Source organism: Talpa occidentalis, unplaced genomic scaffold (genome assembly GCF_014898055.3).
Source record: "Talpa occidentalis isolate TD23 unplaced genomic scaffold, MPIMG_talOcc4v2.1 talOcc4.16, whole genome shotgun sequence".
Taxonomy (NCBI): Eukaryota; Metazoa; Chordata; class Mammalia; order Eulipotyphla; family Talpidae; genus Talpa; species Talpa occidentalis.
Window position 1 is genome coordinate 34920074 of NW_023601653.1, and position 27885 is coordinate 34947958.

Consider the following 27885-nt stretch of genomic DNA (forward strand, 5'->3'; position numbering starts at 1 on the left):
CTGATCAGTTTTGAGAGTTCAACAGAACAAGGCTGCTCAAGTCAATTTGGGTCTCAAGTCTCTTACATTGATCAAATAAAGTGGGAAAACCTCTCCCAACTTCAAATTGGCTATTCACCACTTTGGGAAGCTTCCATTCTCAGGTCCAGACACCTCAATGCTTCTCTCTACTTCCTTATGCAGAAGCCTAATAAATGTGGGGTTTTTGTTAGTTCTATCTGCTCATATTTTGGAATCCACAAGATAATCATCATCAAACTTTGGTAAAAATGTTTTCATGGGTGTGGTTTTGCTTCTACCTGTCCTATTTTCATGTAGGAATTCAGAAAGACCAAAAATATCTATATATAGTGATCCATCAGTGCAATCATCTCAGAATCTAAGCAAGACCTAAGATTTTATTTTAAAAGGTAACTTTACTTTTATATTTTCCTTGATTCAAAGAAATATCTGCACTAATGTTTTAAACTCATATTTAGTGTTGAATAAGTTCCATATTCATGAATAAGACAAATTACATAAATGTGAAATATTTTTATGAAACAGAACACATTTCACATGGAAAACCCTAGGGTCTAAGTCCTCAAAAGAAGAACCATAGTGAACACACAGGAATGCAAACAATTATTTATTTTTGTGTATGATGGTCTATTTTTAATGTATTTTCAAACAAGGAAATTTATTATTTTTCTTTTTTTTCTTTATTGAGGTAACACTGGCTTGCCACACTATATAATTTAAGGGAACAGGTTCATACCTTCTCAGATATATGTTACTCCCACCATCAAAGCACCCACAGTCCTTTAGCCTGGACCAGTGAGCCCCTCCCCACTTTGTTCCAGTCCTTTCCCTCCTCCCTCTCCCACTCTAGCAGCCTCAATTCCCAAAAGATATTTTATTGTTTTATTTGTTAAGGATTTATTTATTTATGCATAGAAGAACTGGGAGAGAGTGGGGAGCAGTGCATGAGGCAGGAGAGGTCTGCTGTGCCATGTGGGTTGCTCCTGGCTGGCCAGGGATCAAACTTGTGCTGCAGTGGCTGGCAATAGCTTGAGAGAGCTGTCTTTAACCCCTGCGCCACCAGGCAGGCTCACCAACAGATGTTTTAAAGCTTGGGGAAACAGCAGTATCAGTCAAATATCATGTCAAACAGTATTACAGGTAGCTCAGGCCTAATTATATAACAGAGTTGTTAGCATTACTTTAGGCCTAGGGGCATGTGAAAAGAAAAATTGCCAAGGTACTAACAAGAGATTAACCAAGTATCTTAGTAAAACGTCCTTTCTGGAAACCAAATGTTACCTCATTTGATGATTTTAGATAGGGAAATAAAGTATCAGAACATATAATGCATCCAAAGCATTATATAAAGACTAACATTGTTAGCATCATGAAATAGAGTCAACCAATGAAGGACCTGGGAGTTGATTTAACATGATGCTCTTGGTTGTCCAGACAAAAGAGAAGTCATAAATGATAAATTAATGACCAAATTTGCTAAAAAAAAAAAAAAAAAAAAAAAAAAAAAAAAAGGTCAGAGTCAAAATTACTTCTGGTGCTAATAATGTGTTCATGACATAAGCCAAAGAAGAATCACATTCAAAAGTGTAATTATAAGAGAAATCTCATTTTAGCAGGAGCTGTATTAAACTACAGAAGGAAACTTAAGTCATCTACTTTGAGTTTTTTCTATTCCTTTGCTTCATCTCTGGCTACAGACAATAAGTCATAGCCATTTATTTCTAAGAATTTCAAGAACAAAGAAAAGTAAACAGTGAACACTGGATTCAGGCATTTATTCTTTCAAGTAATTTCTTCTTCCACTCACATTTGTTTCACCTCAACCTGACACCAAACAGCAACAGTGACTAAAATCCTCTTTCTTTCTTATCTAGGGACCAGATCTACTCTTACAACTCTAGAACTGCTAATAATGATTATAAAAAAGTCTTTGCTCATTTTATTGTTTCCTCATTATAGTTTAACACACATGAACAGATTAATACATTTTAAGATTCTTTGATACCTGTATTTTTTTTAATACTAGAAGGTTTCAACAGGTTACAAGCTATATTACAACTAAGATTAAGATAATTCTTTTTAAGACGAATCCTAATAGTAAAAAGACAAAAATTCTCAGTAATGTATAACTTACAAGATGGGAACATTCCATTGCTCATTTATGTTTAATTTTATTGAAGCATAAAAGAAAAATGTAATTTGCATACAGAACTGTGTGACATCCATGTATACTAAATGGAAACATATTGACCGATGTATTTATTAAATAATTAGGTAACTCGTGCTTTTTAAATACTTTCTTTTATGCAGAAATCTTTGGTAAATTGTCAAGTAGGTGTTGAGTACATTACCAATAACTGGCAAATTGTTTATAGTTTTGGATAGAATGGAAATTATTTTTTCTACTATATTAAATAACTAAGTAACTGAATGGGTACCACTTTACCAAAAGTTAACCACACATAAAGAAAGATATCTCTGTATATATTGAAATTCACATAGGTAAAAAAAAAAAAATATTAAAAAAAATGAAACAAAAGTAAGCTAGGGATCGCTTCTCAGGAAGAAAAAAAGTGAAAGGATAGGACTTGGAAACATCTCCATTAATTATAATACACAAGCTGCAGAAAAATGCATGTTTACTAAAAACAAAAGCATATCACATTTTCACCTACATAATCACATGAAAAGATGATATACACTAAACTGTTGTGAAGTGTTTCCTATTCTTTATTTTTCTTAAATTTTGCAATGCCTATCTATAACTTCTGTGATTTAAAAAAAATAAATAAAAATGAAATAAAAATCTTAATGACAGGGCCTCCCCAGTGGCACAGCAGGTTGAGCGTAGTGCTGTGAGGCTGTCCGCAGCCTCCACATCGCCAGTTTGATTCCAGGCCTGCCAAGGAGATTCCCACATTGCTTGGCAGACTTCTGTTGCGCCCGCTGCTCCCCTCAGCAGTGTATTTCAGTCCTTCTGCCTGTTCTGCTCCCTGCTCTGTCTCTGGTGGATTCTCTCACCCTCCTGAGCCTCTGGCTTGTACCCCAGTGCTTGTATAAATAAATAAACCTTTAAAAAAAAAATCTTAATGATAAAGACAGGAAGGAGGAAATGGCAATACAATCACTGCTACAGTTCTCTGACATTCATTGTTCCACAAAGTTAAAGGCATTTGAGATTGTGAGGTATGCTTTAGGATCCCAGAATGGGGTACATTAGAACCAGTTCTTAGATATTGAACTAGCAGCACATGATGTGATCAATGACCTCATAAATGAGTTTCATTCAGAGTAACATCTAAAAATCTTGGGAAATATCAGTAACCTATAAGCCAGCACAGTGTAATTTCTTCTTTTCACGTCTTTCATCTTATTTAGCTTACTGAAAAAACATGCAATGAATACCTACTATGTACCTGACCATTCTAGATACTGGCAGTACCAAAATAAACAAACATGGCTCCACTTTTCACAAATCTTGTAACATACAGTACCAATGACCAATTTTCTGAGATGATAGAAACATTCTATATGTGCACTGCTCGCAACAGTAGCATTAACAGCATTTAGCTGTGTTAACATTTGAAATGTTGCTAACATGGCTGAGTAAAATTTTTGTGCAATTTAAATGAACTCAAATTTAAATAGCAACTATGGTAGTGCCCACAGTACTGGACAACTAAGGTCTATAGGAAGATAAGGACAAATAGACTACAATGTATTACAGTAAACACTGAACTAGAAGAAGCACTAATCCCATTGGAGAATGGCTTCTGAAAAAAACTGATACCAAATTTTTGAAGCATGTGAAGATGAGGCATTACATGAAGGTAAAACAAGTAAAGGTTTGACAGTGTAAATGAAAGTGCAAGGTAGAGATGAAAGACAATTTTTGTATTCATTCAATTTTTGAATGAAAGAAATGAGCAGAGTGAGTCACAGGAGAGACTGGAAAGGTAAAAGTCACAATATGGGTAACACTATGTTTAGGAGCTTGGCTTTATTATGTAAGAGAGGGGAAATCAGTTAAATTGGTAATTAACACATATAAACATTAAGTTAGAGGAAGATAGGAAAAGTCTAGCAAAATATTAGAGTTATTACATTCTTTGGAAAAAGTCTGACAATCTTTCCATACAAGAATGAACTAAATAAATTATCTTACCTGAACATAAATGTATCAGTCTCTCTATGCAAATAACTTTCAACTACTCTATTCAAACTCCAAAATTTTAATCGGGCTTAAATTTATAGTTAAGAAATAATACAAAGTAGATATGAGTAAACAATCAATACTTTTCCCTAAATACCCATTTGAAGGCCCTTAGTTTTTAGCACAAAATTGAGGGAAAGTACCATGCTAAACTAAATTCCTAAGGCTTTGGCGGGCAAACGGAAATAAGAATAGGAGAAACTTTATCATTCTTAATAAACTCTGGAATTTATTAGTCTGCCTATTAAGATATTTAAATATCACTGGAAGACATCAAGTACCTTCCATAAAAGTCTTCACAAAGAAAAATGAAAATGAGTATGAACATGGGTACAAAGAAATCCCACTTTACCCATGCAAAACAATAAATAAAATTTCTCCAACATGGAATCTTTAAAAATCCAAACATCTTCATCTCAGCATAGAACCTCTTATCTCTACCGAAATAATTATGACTTATTTACTATTACTCTGAATTTCCCCTATGCTCATAATATAGTCTTCATAATACCACACAGGAAATTAAATTTTTAAATGTGTATTTTTCAGAAGAGGCTTCAAAAATAAAATGTCACAACGGAGATTTAAACAACTGTTTCCAAGAATATTTCACTAATAACAAAATGGGAAACAGAAAATATTTTCAGGCAGAAAAACCTTAGCCAAGAGCGCATTTTCCAGGTAGGCTCAAAAATCCAGAGTGTAAATAATGTGGCTAAAACAAGCAATATTTTTAGAGTACAATGAGCAAAAATTGGATATCTCTTCATGTGTAAGATATAATCTTACTTTATTCCTTTCTCAAGGGCAAATCTTGGAATTCTCTATTATGATTCCATGAAATTAGCTTTACTGCATAATCAAAGTTCCATATGTAATACTTTGCAAACTGGATTCCCAGCACTGAAAAGTCACATCACTAGAATCACAATGTTCTTAAAATAATTTAGCAGAAACTATTAAAAGATGCAACAGTGTAAATAGTGTGATTAATTAAAATTTTATGAGTCAAGGTAGCTGGAAGTGGTTGTAAAGCAGGAAGAGCTATCGAGCAACTATAAATAATTAGCAAAGGCCATATTGGTCACACCTATGAGAACAACTCATAACAGAAAGAGTAAAGGTAGAATTAGTTTAGCACAGCCATTCTGTCAATTTAAAATCATAAAGATCTGGCAAAAAACTTCACACACCCAGTTAGGTGAAATCTAGAAAGGTTAAATATGACACTGTATTTATTAGGGACAGTGCCCAAAGTAGAACCTAAGTCTTATAATCAAAGGCTCTTTGCTATTATCACCATGAGGACCTACTGATAATTTTCTCTACTGTTCACTTTTTCAAGTTGAGGGGAACAAATTAACTGGGCTAAAAAAAAACGACCAGTAAATAAACTGTTGTTATCACACTAGATGTCTGCACATTCTAGAGGAAATGAAATTGGTGGGTGGAAGGGGTAGAGGGAGGTTGGGGAAATATCTGTGTAAGAAATGTACAACTCATTCTTTTTTTTTTTAAAGATTTATTTTTTTATTTATGCATACAAGAACTGGGGTACAGGCCAGAGGTGTGGGGGGTGAGAGGATTCACCAGAGACAGAGTGGGGAACAGAACAGGTAGATTGACTGAAGTACACTGCTGAGGGGAGCAGCGGGCAAGTCAGGAGAGGTCTGCTGCGCCATGTGGGTTGCTCCCTGGCTAGCCAGGCATCAAACTTGTGCTGCAGTGGCTGCAGATTGCTTCATAGGTTGCTTCTTAACCCTTGCGCCTCCAGGGAGACCCTACAACTTATTCTTATTTGAGCTTTGAACTATTCTGTATAATGAAACACTATAAAATTTGACAATGGATAGTATCAAAAGAATAAAGCTGATTTTATTTTGAAAAAAATAAACTAACAGGTTATATTTTAAAAATCAGATTTTAAAAATCACTGTTTAACAGATTTTAAAAATCACTGTTTTATGATACTATCTTTAAAATTCACTTATTTTAAAAGCTTAGAAAGAATAGTATACTTCAACCACCCTTTCGGTATCCCTGCACACTACAAAGAGGGTGGAATATTATTAACCAACTTAATAAATGAAAAAACAATCTAGCATTATAAGGTCAGCAAACAAATTCAAAAGAATTGGGATGTCTGGGATTTTCATTTCTTTCTTTTTTTTTTAAAGATTTATTTATTTATACAAGCACTGGGTACAGTCAGAAGTGCAAGAGGGTGAGAGAATTCACCAGAGCCAGAGCGGGGAACAGAACAGGCAGACTGACGAAATAACACTGCTGAGGGGAGCAGCGGGCATAGCAGGAGAAGTCTGTCGTGCCATGCAGGACCCTCGCCAGCAGCCAGGGATCGAACCGGTGCTGCAGAGGCTGCGGGCAGCTTTGCAGCCCAACGCTCAACCACTGCGCCACCAGGGGAGACCCTGGGATTTTTATTTCTATTTCTTCTATACTCTATCCAATTTTGCCTACATTTCTATGATGTTCTATTACCCTGAATATAGTCTGAAAAACTTAGGGTTAATATTCCAGGACTCATATGTATTAAAGTAACCAAAACTTTGTTGTACAGACTCCTAGCTCTGAATCCAACCATGAAGTCATAAATTTATGTTTTGACACTAAAAGAGTATGTGTTATAAACATTTCAAATTTCGAAAAATATTCCCCATTTTTCAAATGTTCAACCCAATACATGAATTAAAATTATACTCAAAATTTTCAAACTGAGCTGTATCCAATCTGCTAATTCCAGTTAAACCCAACTTATCAAATGGCTGAATGTAGTTGTATGACTAATAGAGGAAAAAAGGGGAAAAAAATGAATCTTACCTGGTAGTTTCTTTTCTCAGATAATGTATGTCCATCAGTCCTCACCATAGAGTCGTGTCCTTTCCTCACAGTACTGGAGGCAATCAAATAGAACTGTCACTCAAGGGTCGTGTCACAGGAAGGACCGCCCACCAGTTCTCCCTCTAGATGGAATTATCCAAAAGCCATCAAAATTACTAACATGTAAATAAATGAACAACAGCAAAAATATCCAATATGATACATATAGAAAATAAAAATAACTTATATTGCTAAGTGATCTCCCTCTTAACCATCTAGGAAGAGCTAGGCCAGCAGACACACTTCATGTGAGATATAGAAATTATTAAATATTAAAAACTCTTTCTTCCCACACTTCTATTCTTTCCAATTAAGAACGTCACCCAGACCTCATACACAAGGAAGAGATGTAAACTGAATAAAAATTGAGCGGGCAAAAAAGTTCAACCCTCAATGGACGTATTTTTTTAAAACAATATTCTTCTGTTACTCTCAAGAATAACGGTATTAGTTCAGATTCAATCACGCGCTTCCAAATGCTTGTTTTTTCACCCTGTTTATGAGGTTTATTCCTATACCATAAGATGAAACAGCACATATTTTAGCAAATCTAATTCAATATGCTATTAAAATTTACTCCAGTAAAGAGCAACAAAGGTCAATATTCCAGATGCCTTGTCTATCTTCTAATTTCATGTATGCTCTAATGGAATTTTCCATTTTCCATTAGGGCAAAAATAGAAGTTCAAAAAGTGACTAGGCACCATGCACAAAAACATCATTGAAGCAGAGGTGATAGTCACCAAACAAGTTGACTCAAAAATTAAAGTAAAAAACTACAGTTCGGGCCTCCCCGGTGGCGCAGCGGTTGAGCGCTGGGTTGCGAAGCTGTCCGCAGCCTCGGCGGCGCCGGTTTGATCCCCGGCTGCTCCCCGGCCACCGAAGGAGGGTCCCACATGGCGCGCAGACCTCTCCTGCCGCCCGCTGCTCCCCTCAGCAGTGTACTTCGGTCCTTCTGCCTGCTCTGCTCCCCGCTCTGGCTCTGGTGAATTCTCTCACCCTCCCGCGCTTCTGACTGTGCCCAGTGCTTGTATAAATAAATAAATAAATAAATCTTTTAAAAAAAAAAAAAAAAAAAAAAAACTACAGTTCAAAAATTCAAAATTGCTATCTACAAAGAATTTGTAAGTACACATTTTCAAGAATAAGGTCTCTCATCTAAGTTTAAGCAAAAATATTTACCCAAGGGAAGTAGTAAGATACACATTAATAGTTGCTAACCACTAAAAATTACATTCAACTACAACAATTATTCAACATATGAAATCTGCTTTGGAAGAATAAAAACATCTAGTTCAAATCATAAAACATATAAATCAATTTTATTAAAACTAACAAGCACAGACTTACACATACTATATGGATTATCGCTAAAAAAGCAACCTAATAAAGGCAGAAAACATTTTCAGGGACACAAATAATTAAAAATTAATTATTATTAGATTTAAGTTTTAAAAACCTACATGATGAAAACCAATATTCTGGTTCTTGTTTTATGTTTGATCACAAAATAAGTGGGTGCTATTTAACTGATTAAAATTTGACCATCTTACATTGTATATATTTAGCTGACATATTTCAAAATGTCTGGCTCTACATCAAAAATGTAAGTACTCTTTACCATATGTAAGTGCACCATTGGAAATAAATTCTCTCTTGAAAATAACAAAGGAAAAGGGTCTTTAATTATACATATATTTACTGCTATAAATATAATCATTACCATCTACCAAGGAATTAGGTTATTGATAAGGAAAAATTACCAAGCAAATGAGAAGTCCAAGAATAGTTAAGTGACACACATTCAGCTCCAACTTAAATTTTCATTGCCACAAAATGAGAGCAAAACTATTTTATTATGCATCCCCCAAATACTATCCCTGTTCCTGTATGATATTTGATAATATTAACAGGTTTTAAAAGAACACTGTGCTTATTGTGAATGTATTATGGTAGTTTGAATTCAAAGGATAATAGTACAAAATTTCAGTTTCTTTTTATAAAGTAAATGTTTTCCTTTTTAAATAAGGTATGTTTGAATTAAAGTCCACGCAGTACCTTCAAATTATACTAGTTTTGTTAAAAGATATAATAGAAACCTAAAACAGGTAAGGCAATTTTCAATAGCATACTCTAATTATACAAGTAATTAGGACTTTATATCCTAACTACTTTAATTAAAGATAAAAATTAACAATTCAATCTGCAAATTTACCAAATAGAAGAAAAATATTAACTTTTGGAGCACTATGGAGAAACTAACATTTGTTGGGTTGTTTTGTTTCTCTCTTGAGATAACTTCACATATTTCATGGCTTGGGGTTTAAATTAATAGCCACTATCCACATTAATAATATAGGAACCAATATTCTTTTTTTTTTTTTAAAGATTTTGTTTATTTATGCATACAAGAGCTGGGGTACAGGCCAGAGGTGTGGGTGGTGAGAAAATTCACCAGAAACAGAGTGGGGAACAGAACAGGCAGATTGACCAAAGTGCACTGTTGAGGGGAGCAGCGGGCGAGACAGGAGAGTTCTGCTGTGCCATGTGGGTTGCTCCCTAGCCGGCTGGGGGATCAAATTCGTGCTGCAGAGGCTGTGGACAGCTTCATAGGTTGTGTCTTAACCCCTTGCGCCACCAGGGAGGTGCCTAGGAACCAATATTCTATTCTGAACAATTACTGAGACTCATTATCTCCTTAGTAAACAAAAGTTTAAAAAGACTGCTAGCACTATTTTCTCCTGAGTATACAGGAAAATCTAGTATTTGTCACCACTATTGAGTATTTTTCAAAAGCTCAGTAATAAATTGTGCTGATTATTTGTTATATCAATTAAACAATGCACAACAGATGAAAATAAGTTTGAGTGTATATGTGAGACAGAGTATGTGAAAAGGAGCAAGTATGAAAGAGAACACCTACTTGAGTTCCCTAAATTCACCATTGGTTAGAAACTGGTTTTCTCATAAAAATCCTACAAATTTCAAAATGTGAAAAGGAACATGCAAAACTACAATGAAATTTTCTATACGGTAGGGAGGTTTTATGTTTTCCACAATGGAAAAAGAGACTAAGTTTACTCTCCTACTTTATTTAAATAACCAGAAAAACAGATAAATTTCGTGAAACAATGATTTTCAGACACTGGATGTCATCTCAGAATAAAGAAAAAGAGAACAATGAAGTAAGTCCAGTTGCCTGCCTGGTAATGAAGGTAAAACATCAGGGTTGGAGGGCACACAGGAAAAGTTCAAAGTTAGGGGCTAGTTCAAGGCTGCTAGAAATTGAAAGGCAAATGGAAAGAAGGAAGCTACCACAGACAGAGTGATCTGAAGCAAGATACAGTGATCTGAAGCAAGATTCCCCTCAGAGTTTTCGCTGAATAATGATCCATGCATGCATGTGAAAAAACTAATAGTCTGGAGGAAAAGTCTGTGAAAAGTAGAACAGTCTCTACAGCTCATGTTCCCATCAACTAAAGGAGGACTTCTGAATACATGGGGCACTGATTAGAGTTCAGAAGGTAACGAATGCCTTGATAACAAAATCAAATAAGCTTTAGAATAAAGGATGTTCTAGACCAGCACTATAACAAAGCTTAAAATCAAATGTCAAAAGAATCAAGTTGATTTGAAAACAACTGTATCCTAAAAAAAGCCCCGCAATGTTTAAAATAATACAACAAATTCCAGCATTAAAAATGTAAAATTAAAAATCAATATCCAATTAAAAAATAACAGCCATGCTATGGAGAAAATACAACCAATAATAAGGTAAAATGTAATAAATAAAAACAGACCCTGCCATGATAAAGAGATGACAGAATTAGTAGACTTAGATGACAGAATTAGTAGAATTAGCAGGGATTAAAACAGGTATTGCAAATAAATACATATTCAAGAACATAAAGAAAAATATGAGCATGATAACAAATGCAAAGCATTGAAAAGAATGCTACAATGGCAGCACAAAGAAATTTCTTTATGGTGACAGAAAAATTTTTTCTTGTGTGTGGTGGTAGTTATGTGACTCTATCTTATACACGATAAACTATCACAGAATGATAAAGATACAAAAAGGTGAATGTATGCAAAAATTATGAAATATGAATTCAATTTGTAGTGTAACTAGTTACAGTATGGCAATTTGTCATGTTGATAATGCAGCAAAGTTAAAGATGAGATCATTAGAAGATGACAGGTCATAGGCACTTGGGACCTCCCTGGATTACTTCAGCATCTTCCTACGAGTTTCTAATCTTAAAAGTGGAAAGTTTTTTTTAAAGGCTCAAATTCATCTTCTAGATATAAAAATTCAATACACGTAACTAAACAGGCATTGGAGAGGATGAGCAGCAAATTAAATGCTTCAAAAGTTTAGTGAGCTTGAAGACATAAGGAAAAAAAAAATCCAGAATTAAAAAGTGAGAAACAGGATTAGCCAAAAAATAAGTGTTGTGGGGGAACTGTGAGGCATTATCAAGCAGCCTTACAGAAAGAGTGGAAGAGAGTGGAGAACAGAAAACAATAGTCAATTTGTCCCTAAATCTGATCAGAACTATAAATTCACAGATCCAAGAACTACAACAACCTGTAAGGAGAACAAAAAATACACCACATGGTAGCATTTTCTGAAAAACACTGATAGAAAAACCTTAAAGCACTTGGGAGTGGGGGTGGGGAGATATAGAGAAACACAGGACTGACAGACGACTTCTCATTCGAAACAATGCAAATAAGAGGACAGTGGATCAACATTTTTAAACTAAAGGAAGAAAAAAATAGCAAAAAATTCAGCAAAAAATTCTAAGCCCAGCAAATTTATCTTTAAAAATGGAAAGCAAATACAGCTACTATGGAAGGGTTTGGCAGTTTCTTATAAAGTTAAACAGAGATTTAACATACAATCCAGTAACTGTGACCCTACGTATTTATCAAAATGAACTAAAAACGTACGCTTATACCAATACCAAAACTTGAATGTTTACACCAATGAAGATGTCCTGTAATAGGTGAATAGATAAAAACAGCGGTACATCTATTCAACAATAAATAAAGAGTATAAGCTACTATTTCATACAACATGGATGAATCTTAAGTGCACTTTGCTAAGGGAGTATATCCAGACCAAAAAGGCTATATTCATTGAATGATTCCATTCAGATGACATTCTGCAAAGGCAAAACTACAGGGATATAAAGTAGAGACTGGAGAGGGGGTAGAGAAAGTACTTGACTATAAAGGGAGCACACAGGGAAACTTTTAAAGCAATAGAATTATTCCATATGATACTGGAGTGGTGGAAACATGACACTATCCATATGTTAAGATCCACAGAACTAGGTAATATAAGTAAATCTGATCGCATGCATCTTTGGAAAAATAAACCAGGTTAGAAATGCAGACCTGATAAAAGAATGTAGCCACACTGAAGGAGGTTGGGGAAATGGTGCTGACCTAAGTAACTTTGGAAAATGGTACTTTCACAGGAAACTGTTAAGAGAAAAAACTACACAAATACTGCATTCTAGCTGGTAAAGTGATTCCTCATAGGGCTATGGCTGAAAAGTTGTGAAACTGGAGAGAAATAATGAAGTAAAACAGACAGCTGTTAGTAGGAAGCAGGTTTTCACTTTCAGAGAGGAAGTTCCAAATAAGCAAAGCAGGCAGGCTAGACTGAATTATAAAGTACTAGATTAGAGTAACAGACATCACTATTGGTATTTACTCAATTATAAAACACTTTAAATACAGTAATCATGCAGGTTGTTAAAGAATAAGTCATTTGACTGATGAGTTATATGTCGCCTGAAAATAAATTAAGTCAATAAAATACTAAGTGATTAACAAGTACATCAAAATTCTATTTTAAGAGATGTAGGCAAAATTAATCTTGAAGTCTCCAGATTTTAATGAATATTTGCAAATAATTAAATATGCTTATTTTTAATCTTTTAAACTGATACAGAATTAAATTTCAAGAATGCAAAGTAACTCATATATTATTAGGATCTACTCATGTGCAGTAATTTCTCAAACTTAACATACTTTTGGAATAAATTACTGCATACACTGTACAAATGATAAAGAATACACATTTCACACCTTTTTTTATGGGTTAAAAAACCCTTAAATTTATCAGGTTTTCAGTTTAAAAGACAATAGGACGTCAGTAAGAGGAAAATACAAACCAAATCTTCATATAAGAAAAAAGCTAGTAAGATTATCCACCTTAGGTGTTTCCCTGAGTCAAAACCTAAGAAAAATTAGTGCATAATATTACCTAGAACAAATGCTAACTCAACCCCAACTTTACTCCTTTCACAAAGTATTTCATTGGGTAGGGGAAATAACTTCTCTCTCCAAATTCTAATAAATTTTGAATGTCACATTGTCACACACAAAAAAAGTACCTTGAATGGAATAAGAATAGAATATCTGAATTCTAGTATTGGCTTGATCAATTTCTCCCCCCTGTTTCCTAATCTGTACAATAAAGTGACTAATTTAGATGAATTTTTTAAAAATTTGTGCAGCTCCAAAATTTTGTATCTTCAATATTCTATGTCAAGACACGCCACTCCTTCTAGGAAAGCAAACAATTACAGTTGTTTTTTCCATCTTTTCTTTTTTCTTCCACTTTATTATTTAATAGTACTTTAACAATGCCCCAATATTTTGGAGTTCAGGAATGGTATCTAAAGTATCTATAATATGTTAATCACTACCACACTGAACTAAAATGTGAATTTGGTCAAGTTAAGGCAGTTAAGGCAATTGAGCCTGGGCCTCCCTGGTGGCGCAAGGGGTTAAGCACCGCACTATGAAGCAATTGCAGCCTCTGCAGCAGGAGTTCAATCCCCAGCCAGGGAGCAACCCACATGGCGCAGCAGACCTCTCCTGACTCGCCCGCTGCTCCCCTCAGAAGTGTGTGTTTCAGTCTATCTGCCTGTTCTGTTCCCCACTCTGTCTCTGGTGAATCCTCTCACCCCCCACATCTGTGGCCTGTACCCCAGCTCTTGTATGCATAAATAAGTAAATCTTTAAAAAAAGAAGACGACGACGACAGTTAAGCCAGTTGGAAAAGTTTTATTTTTCAGTACAGAGGACATTATAATCCAGGATGATTAATAAGAACAGATTATCAGATGTGACCAATAAAAGCTGAATTGCACTTAGCCATTATCTTTAAAATTTTGTGTTTCTTACCTAGAACTACGTCAAGCAAGTTTTCTTATTAAAAGGAAGACTATTTCCAAAAATGTCTTTAAGAACTTATCTCTTGAACTTTTAATTTGATCACATAGAAAAATGTTTTCAAATTTCTGAGTTGATGACATGATACATATTAAGAAATGAAGGCAAATGAAGCAAACAAGTAAAACTCAAGAATTTCAATGTCATAGCACACTCAAACTGGGAAAACAAAAAACAGTTTTTGGGAATATATTTAAAATATAGGTTTCATGGCTCCATAATTAACATGGCAAAATTGAAAGTTGCCTAGATTTACAAAGAAAATTTTAAAAAATCAACTCTATCCTCTTGAAATCAATTTGCTCTCATTATGATTTAATGTTTTGTTAACCATGTTAAGTTTTCTATACTGGCAGTCCTATTGATGCACTGATTCTAACATAGTTACAAGTGTAGTTCTTTCACATAAATTTCAAGGCTTCTAAGCATTTGATACATAGAACTTATAATAAGTAGAAAATCAGTAAAACTATCAGTCTAAAAGACCAACAACAGGACAGGAATTTTCTACTGCTGAAGCTTAAAAGTGCCAAATAAAATGAAATGTTAAAAGTCCTATTAAACCTAAATGACAGGGCTTCCCTGGTGTCAGAAGGGGTTAAAACTCAGCACTATGAAGATATCCACAGCCACAGCATCCCCGGCCAGGGAGGTGACCCACATGATTTAGCAGACCTCTCCTGTCTTGTCTGCTGCTCCCCTCAGCAGTGTATTTCAGTGTATCTGCCTGTTCTGCACCCCATTCTGTCTTTGGTGAATCCCTCACTCCCTTCCCCCGTACCTCTGGATTGCACCCCAGCTCTTGTATGCATAAATAAATAAATCTTAAAAAAAAACCTAAATGACAAAATTCAGTAATTTCTGAAGCAGAGGCTTGAAAAATCAAAAGTTCCTCCATTGTTTGAGGCTTCAATGAAACAGGTCCAAAATTAAGACAACTGGGGTGCTTTCTAATCTTCCTGTTGCATGAAAATGACACTCATAAGGTGCTTAACCTCTTTGTGACAGTTTCCTCATATGAAGAAAATAACATCTACACAGTCTAGTTAATAGCTATGATGGAACGTTATGAATTAGATTCATAATACATAAATTCTTACTTAAATAAAAAGCTGAGGGCCTCCTTGTGGCGCAAGGGGATAAGCACAGCACTGTGAAGCTACCTGCAGCCCCTGCCGCACAAGTTCAATCCCCGGCCGGCCAGGGGGCTACCCACATGGTGGCCAGAGAGCTACTCACATGGTACAGCAGATCTCTCCTGTCTCTTCCGCTGCTCCCCTCAGCAGTCTGCCTGTTCTGTTCCCCACTGTCTCTGATGAATCCTTTCACCCCCTGCACCATTGGCCTGTACCCCAGTTCTTGTATGCATAAATAAATAAATCTTCAAAAAAATAAATTAAGTTGACTTGGTATTAATTACAACAGACCGTAAGATGTGAATGCAGAAATATAAAACGAAGTATTTACTAATTTTCTGCAAGTTTACTGTTAAAGTATTAGAATAATGAAATGCTCTAGGACCTTTCATAACAATTCACTAAAAATCTACAAGGGTTTGGAAATATCTAAGCAGTTACTGCTAAAATAAGAGCTAGTACTATTATCTCGCAATTTACTGTGGAAAGGACACACTGGCTCCATTAAATCAACAAGGGAATTTAAGTTATAATCTATGTGTAAAACTCCTTAAAATATGTAATAGTTCTCTTCTTTGTCTCATGCAGTGGATGTAAGGTTATTATTATATATTACATTTTATATGAGCAACTGACATACTGCATGCAAAGAAAAATATGAAAATTGTAGTTTTAACACTAACAATTTCATAAGTAATATATTTTTTCCTAATACTAATTATATAAGTTGCTGACTCTACTGACAGGTGATAGCAAAAACTGATTAGTTTATATCATCTGCTTAGACTTAACAAATGCATAACAACTAATTAGGATAACCAAATTATCTCAGAAAAAAAGATAATGGGGAAAATTATGTGACTTATTATAATTAAAAAATGTACTTTAAACACAAATCTAATATATCAATTATATATTAAAGTGTATTTTTAAACCTGAAAACGGTTTTCCTAGTTTTCATAACAAAAAATATTAAAGCTTAAAAAGCACAAAAGCATACTTATAGCTATCCATAAAAATGAGGTAACATACCAGTTGATAAATACAAAGTAGACATTATCCCAACCCCTAAAATGTATATAAAACAAAAGGAGTAAACAGTACTCTTTCTTGTGCAATGAACAAGGGAATATAGCCAGAGATACTTTGCAAAACACTTCACATGACAGCCTATGGCAGGATGATAGAGAAGAGGAAGAAGGCAAATTTACAGAGAACAGGAACTGGCTAAAGGATTTACCTTAGTATTATCACAAGCTGCACATCAGAATCACCTAGGGGTTTTTTGTTTGCTTTTTAAATAAACCAGTGGTGCTCACTTCAGAAACACATATACTAAAGTTAAACTGAGTCAAAGAAGATTAGCATGGCCCCTTGTGTAAGGATGACAAGCAACTTCATGAATTTTCCATAATTTTCAGGAAGAACTAGAAAACCTGAACAAACCAGTAACAGGAAATTAAAACCATAACCAAGTCTCCCAAAAAACAAAAGCCCAGGCCTAGATGGTTTCACTATTGAGTTCTACCAAACTTCCAAAGAAGAATACCTATCCTTCTCAAACTCTTCCAAAGGGGTGTATCCAAACAAATTCTTTGAGGCCAAGATAACGCTTATATTAAAACATGACAAAGAATTAACAAAGGAAAAAAAATTGCAGACCAAGATCCCTGGTAAACATTGGATGCAAAAATCAACAAAATCTTAGCAAACTTTATTCAACAATACATCAAAAGGGCCATACATCATAACCAAGAGAGATTTAGTCAAGGGACACAGGGATGGTTCAACCTCCAAAAAAAATCAGTGTAATTCACCACACATCATAAAAGATAAAAATCATATGATCATATCAATAGACATAGAGAAAGCTTTTGACAGATTTCAGCATCCATTTATTATAATGCTCAAAAAACAGGGGATTTGGGGTTGGATGCAATATACCCCAATATAATAAAGGCCATCCATAACAAACCCACAGGCAAAATGTCTCAATGGTGAAAGATAGAAAAAGTGTTTGCTCTAAGATTAGTCCAAGATAAGGATGACCATTTTCACCACTACTGTTCAATATAGCATTGAAGTCTTTGCTAAAGCAGTCAGGTAAGAGAAAAGTATAAAAAGGAACCCAAATTGGATAAGAAGTAAAACTATCACTATTTGCAGTAAAACTATCACGATCTGTACATGGCATATTATATATTGAAAACCCTAAAGAATCCACTAAAAACAAATTGAAATAATATATCACTACACTAATGTGGCAGAATACAAAACCAATTTACAAAATCGAACATATGCAAACAATGAGCTACAAGATCAAAAAATCAAGGAAAGAACCTCACTCGTAACTGCAACAAAAAGAATACTTACTAGTATAACTTTAAAAAAATAAAAAACCTAAAATATTGTAGAAAAAAAATATAAGACACAAAAAAATACAAAGATATTCTCCACTTAGGAATTTTGAGAATTAACATTACTAAAATAGCCATCTTATACAAAGACTAGATGCAATCCCTATCAAAGCACCAATGGCATTCTTCAGAGAAGTAAAACATACATTACTGAAATTCACATAGAAGCACAAAAGATCCCCAAAAACAAAAAAAAAAATTTTAATTTCTTACATCATTGTTCATTTTTGTATGATATTTGATTTCTCCCTTCAGCTGTAATCCCCATAAATCTCGCACTACCACCTCACCATCATGATAGTCCCTTGTACCCTTCCCTTCCCTGTCCAAAATAATCTTAACAAAAAAAGAATAAATATGGTGACATCACATGCCTAGACTTCAAACTATACTACAAAGCTATATTAATCAAAACAGTATAGCACCAAAACTAGACACACAAACCAAAAGAATTAAGTAGCCTAGAAATAAACCTGCATCTCTGTGAACAGTTAACCTATGCTAAAGAGTGAAGAGCATGCATTGGAGAAAGGAGTGTCTTCAAGAAATGGTGTTGGCAAAACTGGATGGCAACAGGCAAGAAAATGAAATTAGATCACTATCTCAAAACCTACACAAAAATTAACTCAATATGGATTAAAAATGTGAACCAAAGACCCCACATCACAAAATACATTAAAGAAAACCAGCAAAACACTCCATGACATTGGCTTCAGGGATCTTTGTGGACTCGTCTCCAACAGGAAGAGAAACAAAAGTAAATATAAACAAATGGGACTAAATCAAACTAAAGTTTCTGTAGGGCTAAATAAACTCAGCAAAACAAAGACAATCTACTGAATGGGAGAAAATATTGACACATCATACATCTAACAAAAAGCTGATAGTCAAGATATATTAAAAAAATTCATGCAACTAACAATAAGAATAATAACCAATCAAAACACAGACAGAAGAGTTAAACACTCCTCCCATGGTCAACAAGCACATGAAAAAAATACTCATCACCGCGTATCATCAGAGAAATGTAAATCAAAACCACAAGGAAATACCATCACATACTGGTGAGAATGGCACTTATCAAAAAGTCTGGGGAAAAACAGGTACTGGAGAGGATGTGGAGAAAAAGAACCCTCATACATTGTTGGTGATAATGTAGACAGATAATGCCCCTAATGCAAGACACGAAGATTTCTCAAAATATTAAAAATAGATCTATCTTATGATTCAGCAATTCCACTCCTACTTATCTACCCAAAGAATGCAAAAGCACTAATTTGAAGGGGTATATGTACTCCCATGTTCACTGTAGCACTATTTACAGTAGCCAAGTTATGGAGACAACCTAAGTGCCCAAGGACAGAGGAGTGATTACAGAAATGTGTAGCAACAGAATAATACTCAGCTATAAAAAAAGATGAACTCTTGCCATCTGCAACTACATGGATGGAGCCAGAGTGGATATTAAGTAAAATAAGTTCGATGAGAAAGACAAATACTGGATGGTGTCATTTATATATGGAATGTGAAAAATAAAAGATCAGACAAAGCCAAATCAATAACAAACCCTAGAAATCTGACTGTGGAATTGAGGCTATAACATGGAAAGGATGAGCTGGGAAAACAAAGTGTGGAGGATTCATAGTGGACTTTGGTGTAGGGCTGAACGTGCCATTATGGTAGAAGCAGCGACATGTTATTCTTCCAGGTATGTGAGAGAATTTTCCTTATTGTTTACTCAGTTGAACCTAAAGTTCTAAAACCTTCAGGCTTACTCAAAAAACATAACCATTAAATGGGAATCTCTGTAGCACTTTGTGTGAAGATTTTCCAAATAATTCACCAGGCTTTTCATTTCAACCTTGCAATTCTTTCTATATACACTCATATTTCATTAGTTTAGGTCATAATTAAACTAAAAGTTACATTAGCAATGGCATAAAAACAAGATGCTCTTATTAGGCATTTTAACTAAACCAGTGGGGTAGAGGGGTGGAGATACAAGAGTAAATTAAAGAGTAGTTCACTAGCTTTAAGGATTCAGAATACTCCAGACTACAGCAATTGAAGGCAATTTTAAAAGAGCATGCCAGTTAACTGGAGGTTCGTCAAGAACATGTCACAAACACATTTCAGAATATCATAGACTCTGTATATAACAAAGAGACATATACCTATTACCAGAATCAAAGATGTAAGGGTATTAGTCTATTTAGTCTCAACTCCAGTCAACTCCAATCACAATGGTAAGAGACTATGGAAATTATAAAGAACCCCTACTTAACTGTCATTTTTTACACTAATAAATTGAGAATACTGACAAAGCTTTGAATTCAATTTTTCAGGTAATACAGACAAAATGTATTATTGAGTTCCAGTTTATTGTATACTATAATAACTGTAGCAGTTGTATTCCCTTTTAAGAAGCAGGCAAATTATTTCAAACACAAATTTATCAGAAACTTTGAAACAATTATTCAATATTAAAACAAAGATCCTTGATAGAATTCATCATACACATCTAATTTTCTTCCAAAAATACTTAATGACCTCTACTATCTGTCAGGTAATAAAGACAACTCAATGGAAATGTCCATAAGAAGAATAAACTCAGAGAATGTATTTATGGATTAATAATTCCAATTGTAAAAGAATCATATTTTCAAATTGTTTCCTACGGCATTATAAAGCACCAAAGAAAGCAAAATTACAAATGGTACTAATATTCATGTTTTAATGGTAAAATTTGTTCACTATGAAATGTATTTAATATTCATTATATATAATTTATGTTTACCTAACACATAGGTAAATCAAATGTCTTGGTAGACTGCTAAGAACAGGAATTCTTTTTTTTTTTTAAATAAACACTTTATTTTTTTTTATTTTTTTATATAGAGGCATGTTTTATTTATTTATTTGTTTGTTTGTTTGTTTGTTTATACATGCACTGGGTACAGTCAGAAGCGCGGGAGGGTGAGAGAATTCACCAGAGCCAGAGTGGGGAACAGAACAGGCAGAGTGATGAAATACACTGCTGAGGGGAGCAGCGGGCGGCAGGAGAGGTCTGTGTGCCATGTGGGACCCTCCTCTGGTGGCCGGGGAGCAGCCGGGGATTGAACCGGCGCTGCAGAGGCCGCGGGCAGCTTCGCAACCCAGCGCTCAACCGCTGCGCCACCAGGGAGGCCCCAGAACAGGAATTCTTAATCTCGCGCCTACAAATCAGTGGATCAAATGAGGAGAATACATGAACTTAAAATGGGAACAAAATTTCATCTTTATTTTGCCAACTTTGAAGTTTAGTATTTCCATAATTAAAAAATGTAGGCAACAAGTCACAGTGACATTGCCTTCTACCTATCATTGTTACTATTAGAAACCACAGATACTTTTAATATCACTTTAGTTGCTCCAAATCTAATTATTATTTATGCTCACTAGTAATTTAAAAATTACTACATACCACTAGACTTTATTAATATGCACATTACTGAATTGATTATTTTAAAAACTATTTTAATATAACATGCTTTCATAAGCATTTCTACTTAATTTTGAACAATTAAAATATTATTTTAAGAAGGGATTCACATGAGTTGCCAGAGAGTCAAAGGACTGCAAAAAAGAGTAAGAAACCCTGAGTAGTCTGTTTGCTAAGAGTAAAAACTAAAAAATGTCTCAAAGCAAATTTACTTGAAATTCCTTATTTTAAAGATAAGAAACGGTTACCTGGTGGAATAAGTACCTTGTTCAAGGTCACAAACATAGCTAATTAATAACAGAACCAGAAAAATAGAATCCATGTTTTCTGGCTCACAATTCAAGGTTAAATCAACTATGATGTGACTTGGCTGTAAGAATTCAAGACAGGGCAAAGACAACTCTGCATATACATGCCAAAAATTTATTAGGGAAAAAAAAATTATACAATGGAAGAGTTACTTTGAAAAATCAAATGACGGGATGAGGTGTTAAATCATTATGAAAATAAAATTCTACAGCATGACATGCCAATTCAAATGTTCAGAGTAATCAAAAGACAAATAGGTCACCCTGTTTTCATGATGAACATGCAGAAATATTCTGAATATCCCAAAAGATACTAAAATATATTGCCTCTTCTACTTCTACTGAAATATGTACTTCTGGGTCTGTTTTCCCACTTGGAGACATGGGCAAAGCGAAAATTTCACTTCCCTCCTGGATCTACAATAAGTACAAAAGCATAGACACAATGGTAAATATCAAATGACAGTTGGCACCAATTTCAAGAAAACAACAGAAAGCAGAGACAGACAAGCTGGAGAGTTTATGAATCGGCTAAAAAAGGCAATTACTATTAGTCAACTTAGCTAAATGCTGTCAAGAACTGTCAACCCAGACGTCTATGCAGAACAAAAGAATACTTCAAAAATGGAAGGTAAAACAAATACACTTCTAGATTAAAGTAAACTAAGATAACTCCTCATGAGCAGACCTGCTTTAAAAATATGAAATTTCTCTGAATAAAGGGAAATAATAACAGGAGGAAACTAACACCATTTCATGAACGAAAAATAACAAAAATGGTAATAAATAAGTATAACAGAGGGGTGGCAAACCTTTTCTGTAAAGGACCAGCCAGATAGCAAACATTTTAGGCTTGGCAGGCCAGACTCTACTGCAACTAATCAATTCTGCATTGTAGCATAAGAGAAGTCATGGATAATACATAAACCAAACTGAGGCTGTATTCCAATAAAACTTTATTTACCAAAGCAAGTGGCAGGCTGGATGGATTCTGCCTACAGTGGTAATCTGCCAATCTCTGTGATAAACTTTTCTTTTTAAATTCTTTAAAATAAGCATAATAATTTAAAGCTAACTTTGCGTTATTGTCTGAAGGAGTATTGGAACCATTTTGATATAATAATACAGCTATAATAAAAATGGATTAGGAAGAGCAATTATAGGTTGACAAGATTTGCATATTGCACTTTAAGTGGTAAAATACAAATTGGAGGTAATTTGGGTTGAATTGTGTATCCCAAGAAAGATATATTCAAGTCCTAACCCCTGGTACCTTTGAATTAACCATATTTGGAAACAGTCTTTCCAGATGCAATCAAGTTAAGAAAAGGTCACTGCAGATTTGGATGGGGCCTAAATCTGATGACTAGTGTAAGAATAAGAGGAAGACACAGACACACAGACAAAGGAAAGACAGGCAATTCAGAGGGAGACAGAAGTGGGGCGTTATAGCTATAACCAAGGAACACCAAGAATCTAGAAGATGAAATCAAGAATTCTTACCAAGAACCATTAGGAGGAAGTTCCTACTAATACTATGATCTGACATCTAACCTCCAGAACCAAGAGAAAAAAATAATAGTTTTATATGTAACTAAAAATTTAAATTCAAATAAAAACCTCGAGGCCCAGAGTTTTACCAATGAATTTACCAAACATTTAAAAAAGAAATCATACCTATTTGACATAATGGCTACTAGAAAACAGAACATGGAGGATTACTGCCTTAAGTCATTTTTATGAGGCTGATACTACATTGATTAACAAAACCAAACACAATACAAGATAAAAAAAACCTTATAGGCCAATATTCCTCACAACACAGATGTAAAATTTCTTATGAAAGTGTTAACACATCAAATTCAACAAAATACCCAATGTTTGATAAATAATGAACAAGTAAGGTTTATTCTGGGAATATACTTGCTCTTTCTTCTCTCAGTTTAACACAAAATCATACGAAGTTGTGTTTATAAAAATTTAGTTTCAATATGTACAACTACCATAGCACAACAGGGGAAGCAGGAATAGAGCCATATAGGAGTAAGATATCTAGATCTCAGTGGAATTAAATTAGTATAACTCTAAAGTAGATCCTGATAAAGTAAGCTATATATAGCAAACACTAGCCCAAGAACTAATAATGTAAGAGAATGCTGCGAAAATATCATTTATGTAATTGAATGGTACACAAAAATAACACCACTTAATTCAAAAAAACCTATAAAGGAGGAATCGAACAAAGGACATGAAAACAGAAATTAAAGCAAATGGCACACATCTGCAGCTACCTCAATATTAAATATAAATGATTTCAACAATCCAATCAAAAGGCAGACAGCATAAACAAACACAAACTACATGCGGTCTATAGGAAACAAACTTTGCCTTTAAAAATGCGAACAAACTGTAAATGGTGGGAAAGGTATGTCACAAAAAAACAAACAGTGAAGCGGGAATGGCTAAACAAAACAGACTAAAAAATATTAAAGGTAAAAAAACTTTATTATGATAAATGTATCAATCATAGAAAAAATAACAATTATAAACATGAGCCTAACAATGGAGCCCCAAAATAATTAAAAATTTAAAGAACAGAAGAGAAGTGTTCAATTCAACAACAACAGCTGTGAGACTAATAAGTAACTTTCAATAAGAGGCAACAATTAGACACAAGGTCAATAAGAGACTTGCAAACCAACATAAAAACTGATCTGACAGAGCACATGCAATAACAGTAAAATACAAGTTCTTCTCAAGTACTAATGAGACATTTTATAGAACAAGCACAGGCTAGTCCAAAGACAGGTCAAAATAAAATTTAAAAGATTGAAATCATACAAAGTATTATTTCCCAACCAAAACTGATGAAACTGGAAATAATGACAACTTTAAATTTGGGAAATTTACAGTTATGTGGATATAAAAATTAAACTGATGAATAATGAAATGGGTGAAGGTAAAAAAAAAATCACAATGGAAACTAGAAAATACTTGGAGAATGAAAACAAAAATAGAGATATCAAAACTAACAGGGTACAAGGAAAGCAATACTTAAGGAGACATTTATAGCTGTAATATAAAACACTAACATTTAAAAATATGAGAGTTCAATAACTTCCACCTTAAGAAATTAGAAAAAGCTGAGCAAACTAACCAAAAGCAAACAGAAGGGAGTAAAAGAGCAGAAAGAAGTGAAATAGAGAAGAGTAAGACAAAAGGGGGGAAAAAAGCAAAAGAACTAAAGCTTATCTGATAATCTAATAAAAATGAACAAGAAAGTAAAACTCAAAATACCAAAATCAAGAAGAACACATTACTACCAACCTCATAGATATACAAAGGGTTATAAATGAATAATGTGAACAATGGTAATAAATTAAATAACTGGATGAAATTGATAAATTCCTAGGAAGTCACAACATAAACTGACTCAAGAAACAATCTGAATAGACAAATAACAAGAGACTGAAATTAGTAATTTGAAAAAAACTTCCTACAGCATAAATCCCAGGCCCAGATAGTTTCACCAATGAATTTTACCAAACATCCAAAGAACAATTAATATCAACCTCTTTACAGATTCTTCCAAAACATAAAGACACCTACAGCACTTCCTAACTCATTCTGAGGCCATTATTACTGTTACATCAAAGACATCACAAGAAACACAAATTACAGACTAGCATCATTTATGAAAAGACACAAAACCCCTACCTCCAAAGTTGTAAGAAATGAAATCCTGAAACTTACAAAGGAATTATACACCATGACCAAAAGGAATTTATCCCTGGAATTTAAGACTTGTTCAACAACCAAACATCAAATCTTGCAAAGCATTGTATAAATAGAAGTTAAAATTAACACGATCACTTCAAAAGATACAGAAAAAGAACTTGAAAGACTCCAACAGCACTTCATCATAAAAACTACGAAGAGAAAGGCACTTCCCCAAACTGATAAAGGGCACCCAGGGGAAAAAAACACAAGACTATACACTCTCTGACTACTTCTATTGCACTTCCTAAAGGTTCAGGCTAAGAACAATAACTGAAGCTAAGAACCTTACTGAAGTTGTCCAGAACAATTTAGGCAAGATAATAAAATACAAAGTATCCCACACTGGAAAAGAATGGAAACTATCTCTATACACAGGCAACACAACCTTGTATATAGAATGTCTGAAGAAGCTATTAGAAAAAGACTTGGTTTTAAAGTATTTTAATAACATTTAATTTTAAATATTAACAAATTCTGTAACAGTTTAAGAAGAGTTCAGCAAGATTGCAGGATATGAAATAAGTTTGCAAACTTCAAGTTTTCATTTCTATATACTCACAAAGAACAATCCAAAAATGAAAACATGCCCACAAAAACTTGTATATAAATACAGCAGTATTATTCATAATAGCCCCAAAATAGAAAAAAACCCAAATGTCCACCAATGGATATATACATAAATAAAATGGGACATATCCATACAATGGAAGAGTCTTCATCAATGAAAAGGAGTCTGATAAATGCTTTTATGATCTTTAAAAACATATGCTAAAATTGGGGCCTCCTTGGTGGTACAAGGGGTTAATATGCCACACTACGAAGCTATCCGCAGCCATGGCAGCAGGAGTTCGATGCCCGGCCAGGGAGGTGACCTACATGGTGCAGCAGACCTCTCCTGTCTCTCCTGCTGTTCCCCTCAGCAGTGTATTTCAGCAGACACACCTGTTCTGCTCCCCACTCTGTCTCTGGTGAATCCTCTCACCCTCCCCACATATCTGGCCTGCACCCCAGCTCTTGTATGCATAAATAAATATTTAAAAAAAAAAACATATGTTAAAATACAAGCAGTCATGAAAAACCACATATTCCACTTATATGAAAATGTACATGACTGACAAGTATACAGACACAGAATGTAAATCTGTGGTTGCTGAGGGATGGGTTGCATGTGAATGAGTGCTGAGACAAATGGGGAGGAACTACTGAAGAGTACAAGATTTCTTCGGGGGGGGAGGTGATAAAAATATTCTGAAATTAAATGTGATGGTTGAAAAGATCTGTGAATAGAGTAAAAATGATAGAAATAAACACCCTAAGTTATTACGTGGTATGTGGGGGCCTGCCCTTGTGGTGCAACGGTTGAGCTGCCCACAGCCTCTGCAGCGCCGGTTCGATACCCGGCCGCTGGTGAGGGTCCCTCAAGGCATGCAGACCTCTCCTGCTGCGCCCACTGCTCCCCTCAGCAGTGTACTTCGTCAGTCTGCCTGTTCTGCTCCCCGCTCTGGCTCTGGTGAATTCTCTCACCCTCCTGCGCTTCTGACTGTACCCAGTGCTTGTATAAATAAATAAATAAATCTTTAAAAAAAAAAAAATGTGGTATGTGGGTTAGAACTCAATAAAGCTGTTATATGAAAGTTCCCATCAGTGTAATGCACCGTGTTAGACAAAAGAAGAACCTAGTGATAACAACTGACACACAAATTATTTGGCCAAATTCAACATCCCTCTATCATGCAAGCTTTCTGTGAACGAGGAATAGACAAAAATGCCCTTAATTTGACAAACTTTTATCTATCGTCATATAATGGTAAAAGACTGGATTTTTCACTTTGAAATTGCAAATAAGGAAAGGATGTCCCAGGCAATGCAATAATGCAAGAAAAAGGGAGAAAAGACAGATCGATTAGAAAAACAGAAAGAAGTTTTCCTATTTGCAGATGATAAGAATTGGCTAAGCCAAACAAATTATCAAAATAATTCCTAGAACTTACTAACTTACTAAACTATATAAATAGTTTCATCAAAATGGGATATTAATGTAGAAATCTGAGATATGTAATTGTAAATCTAACAAACCCCACAGGGAACCTGTATGCCTAAACAAAAAAAGTGATTAATGAAACCGAAGAACCAATAAATGGCCAGACACACGATGTCTGTGAACTGAAAAACTCAATAGAATTAAGGTGACAGCTCTCCCCTAACTGATCTATAGGTCAATAAATGCAATACTTATCAAAATCCCAAAGGGATTTTTTTTTTTACAGCTAATGAGACGCAGATTTCCATCGGTTAATGGGGAAATTCAAAATTAAAATGACAATGCAAAATTACTAGAACAGTTATGTTCACAAAAACAGACAAAAAAAAGTGT

General features: G+C 34.5%; 1 protein-coding gene and 1 non-coding gene across 5 annotated transcripts in view; one reads left to right on the top strand and one right to left on the bottom strand.

Moving 5' to 3' along the window:
* The window catches only part of CNOT2 (CCR4-NOT transcription complex subunit 2), a 105913-nt gene that overhangs the window by 61397 nt on the left and 16631 nt on the right, over positions 1–27885 (bottom strand). For 2 of the 4 annotated variants that reach the window (XM_054696233.1, XM_037513996.2), the window contains one exon: positions 7073–7145. The exons of 1 other annotated variant lie outside the window; for it this stretch is intronic. In XM_054696233.1, coding sequence (XP_054552208.1) covers positions 7073–7120 — 48 coding nt within the window. In that variant the 5' untranslated portion in view covers positions 7121–7145. Of the gene's footprint in view, positions 1–7072; positions 7216–27885 lie in introns of all 4 variants that reach the window. One more of the 4 variants, XM_037513997.2, reaches the window with a different exon arrangement.
* Positions 16837–16944, top strand: LOC119248558 (U6 spliceosomal RNA). Its single transcript, XR_005125975.1, has one exon. It is a non-coding gene; the product is annotated as a U6 spliceosomal RNA (small nuclear RNA).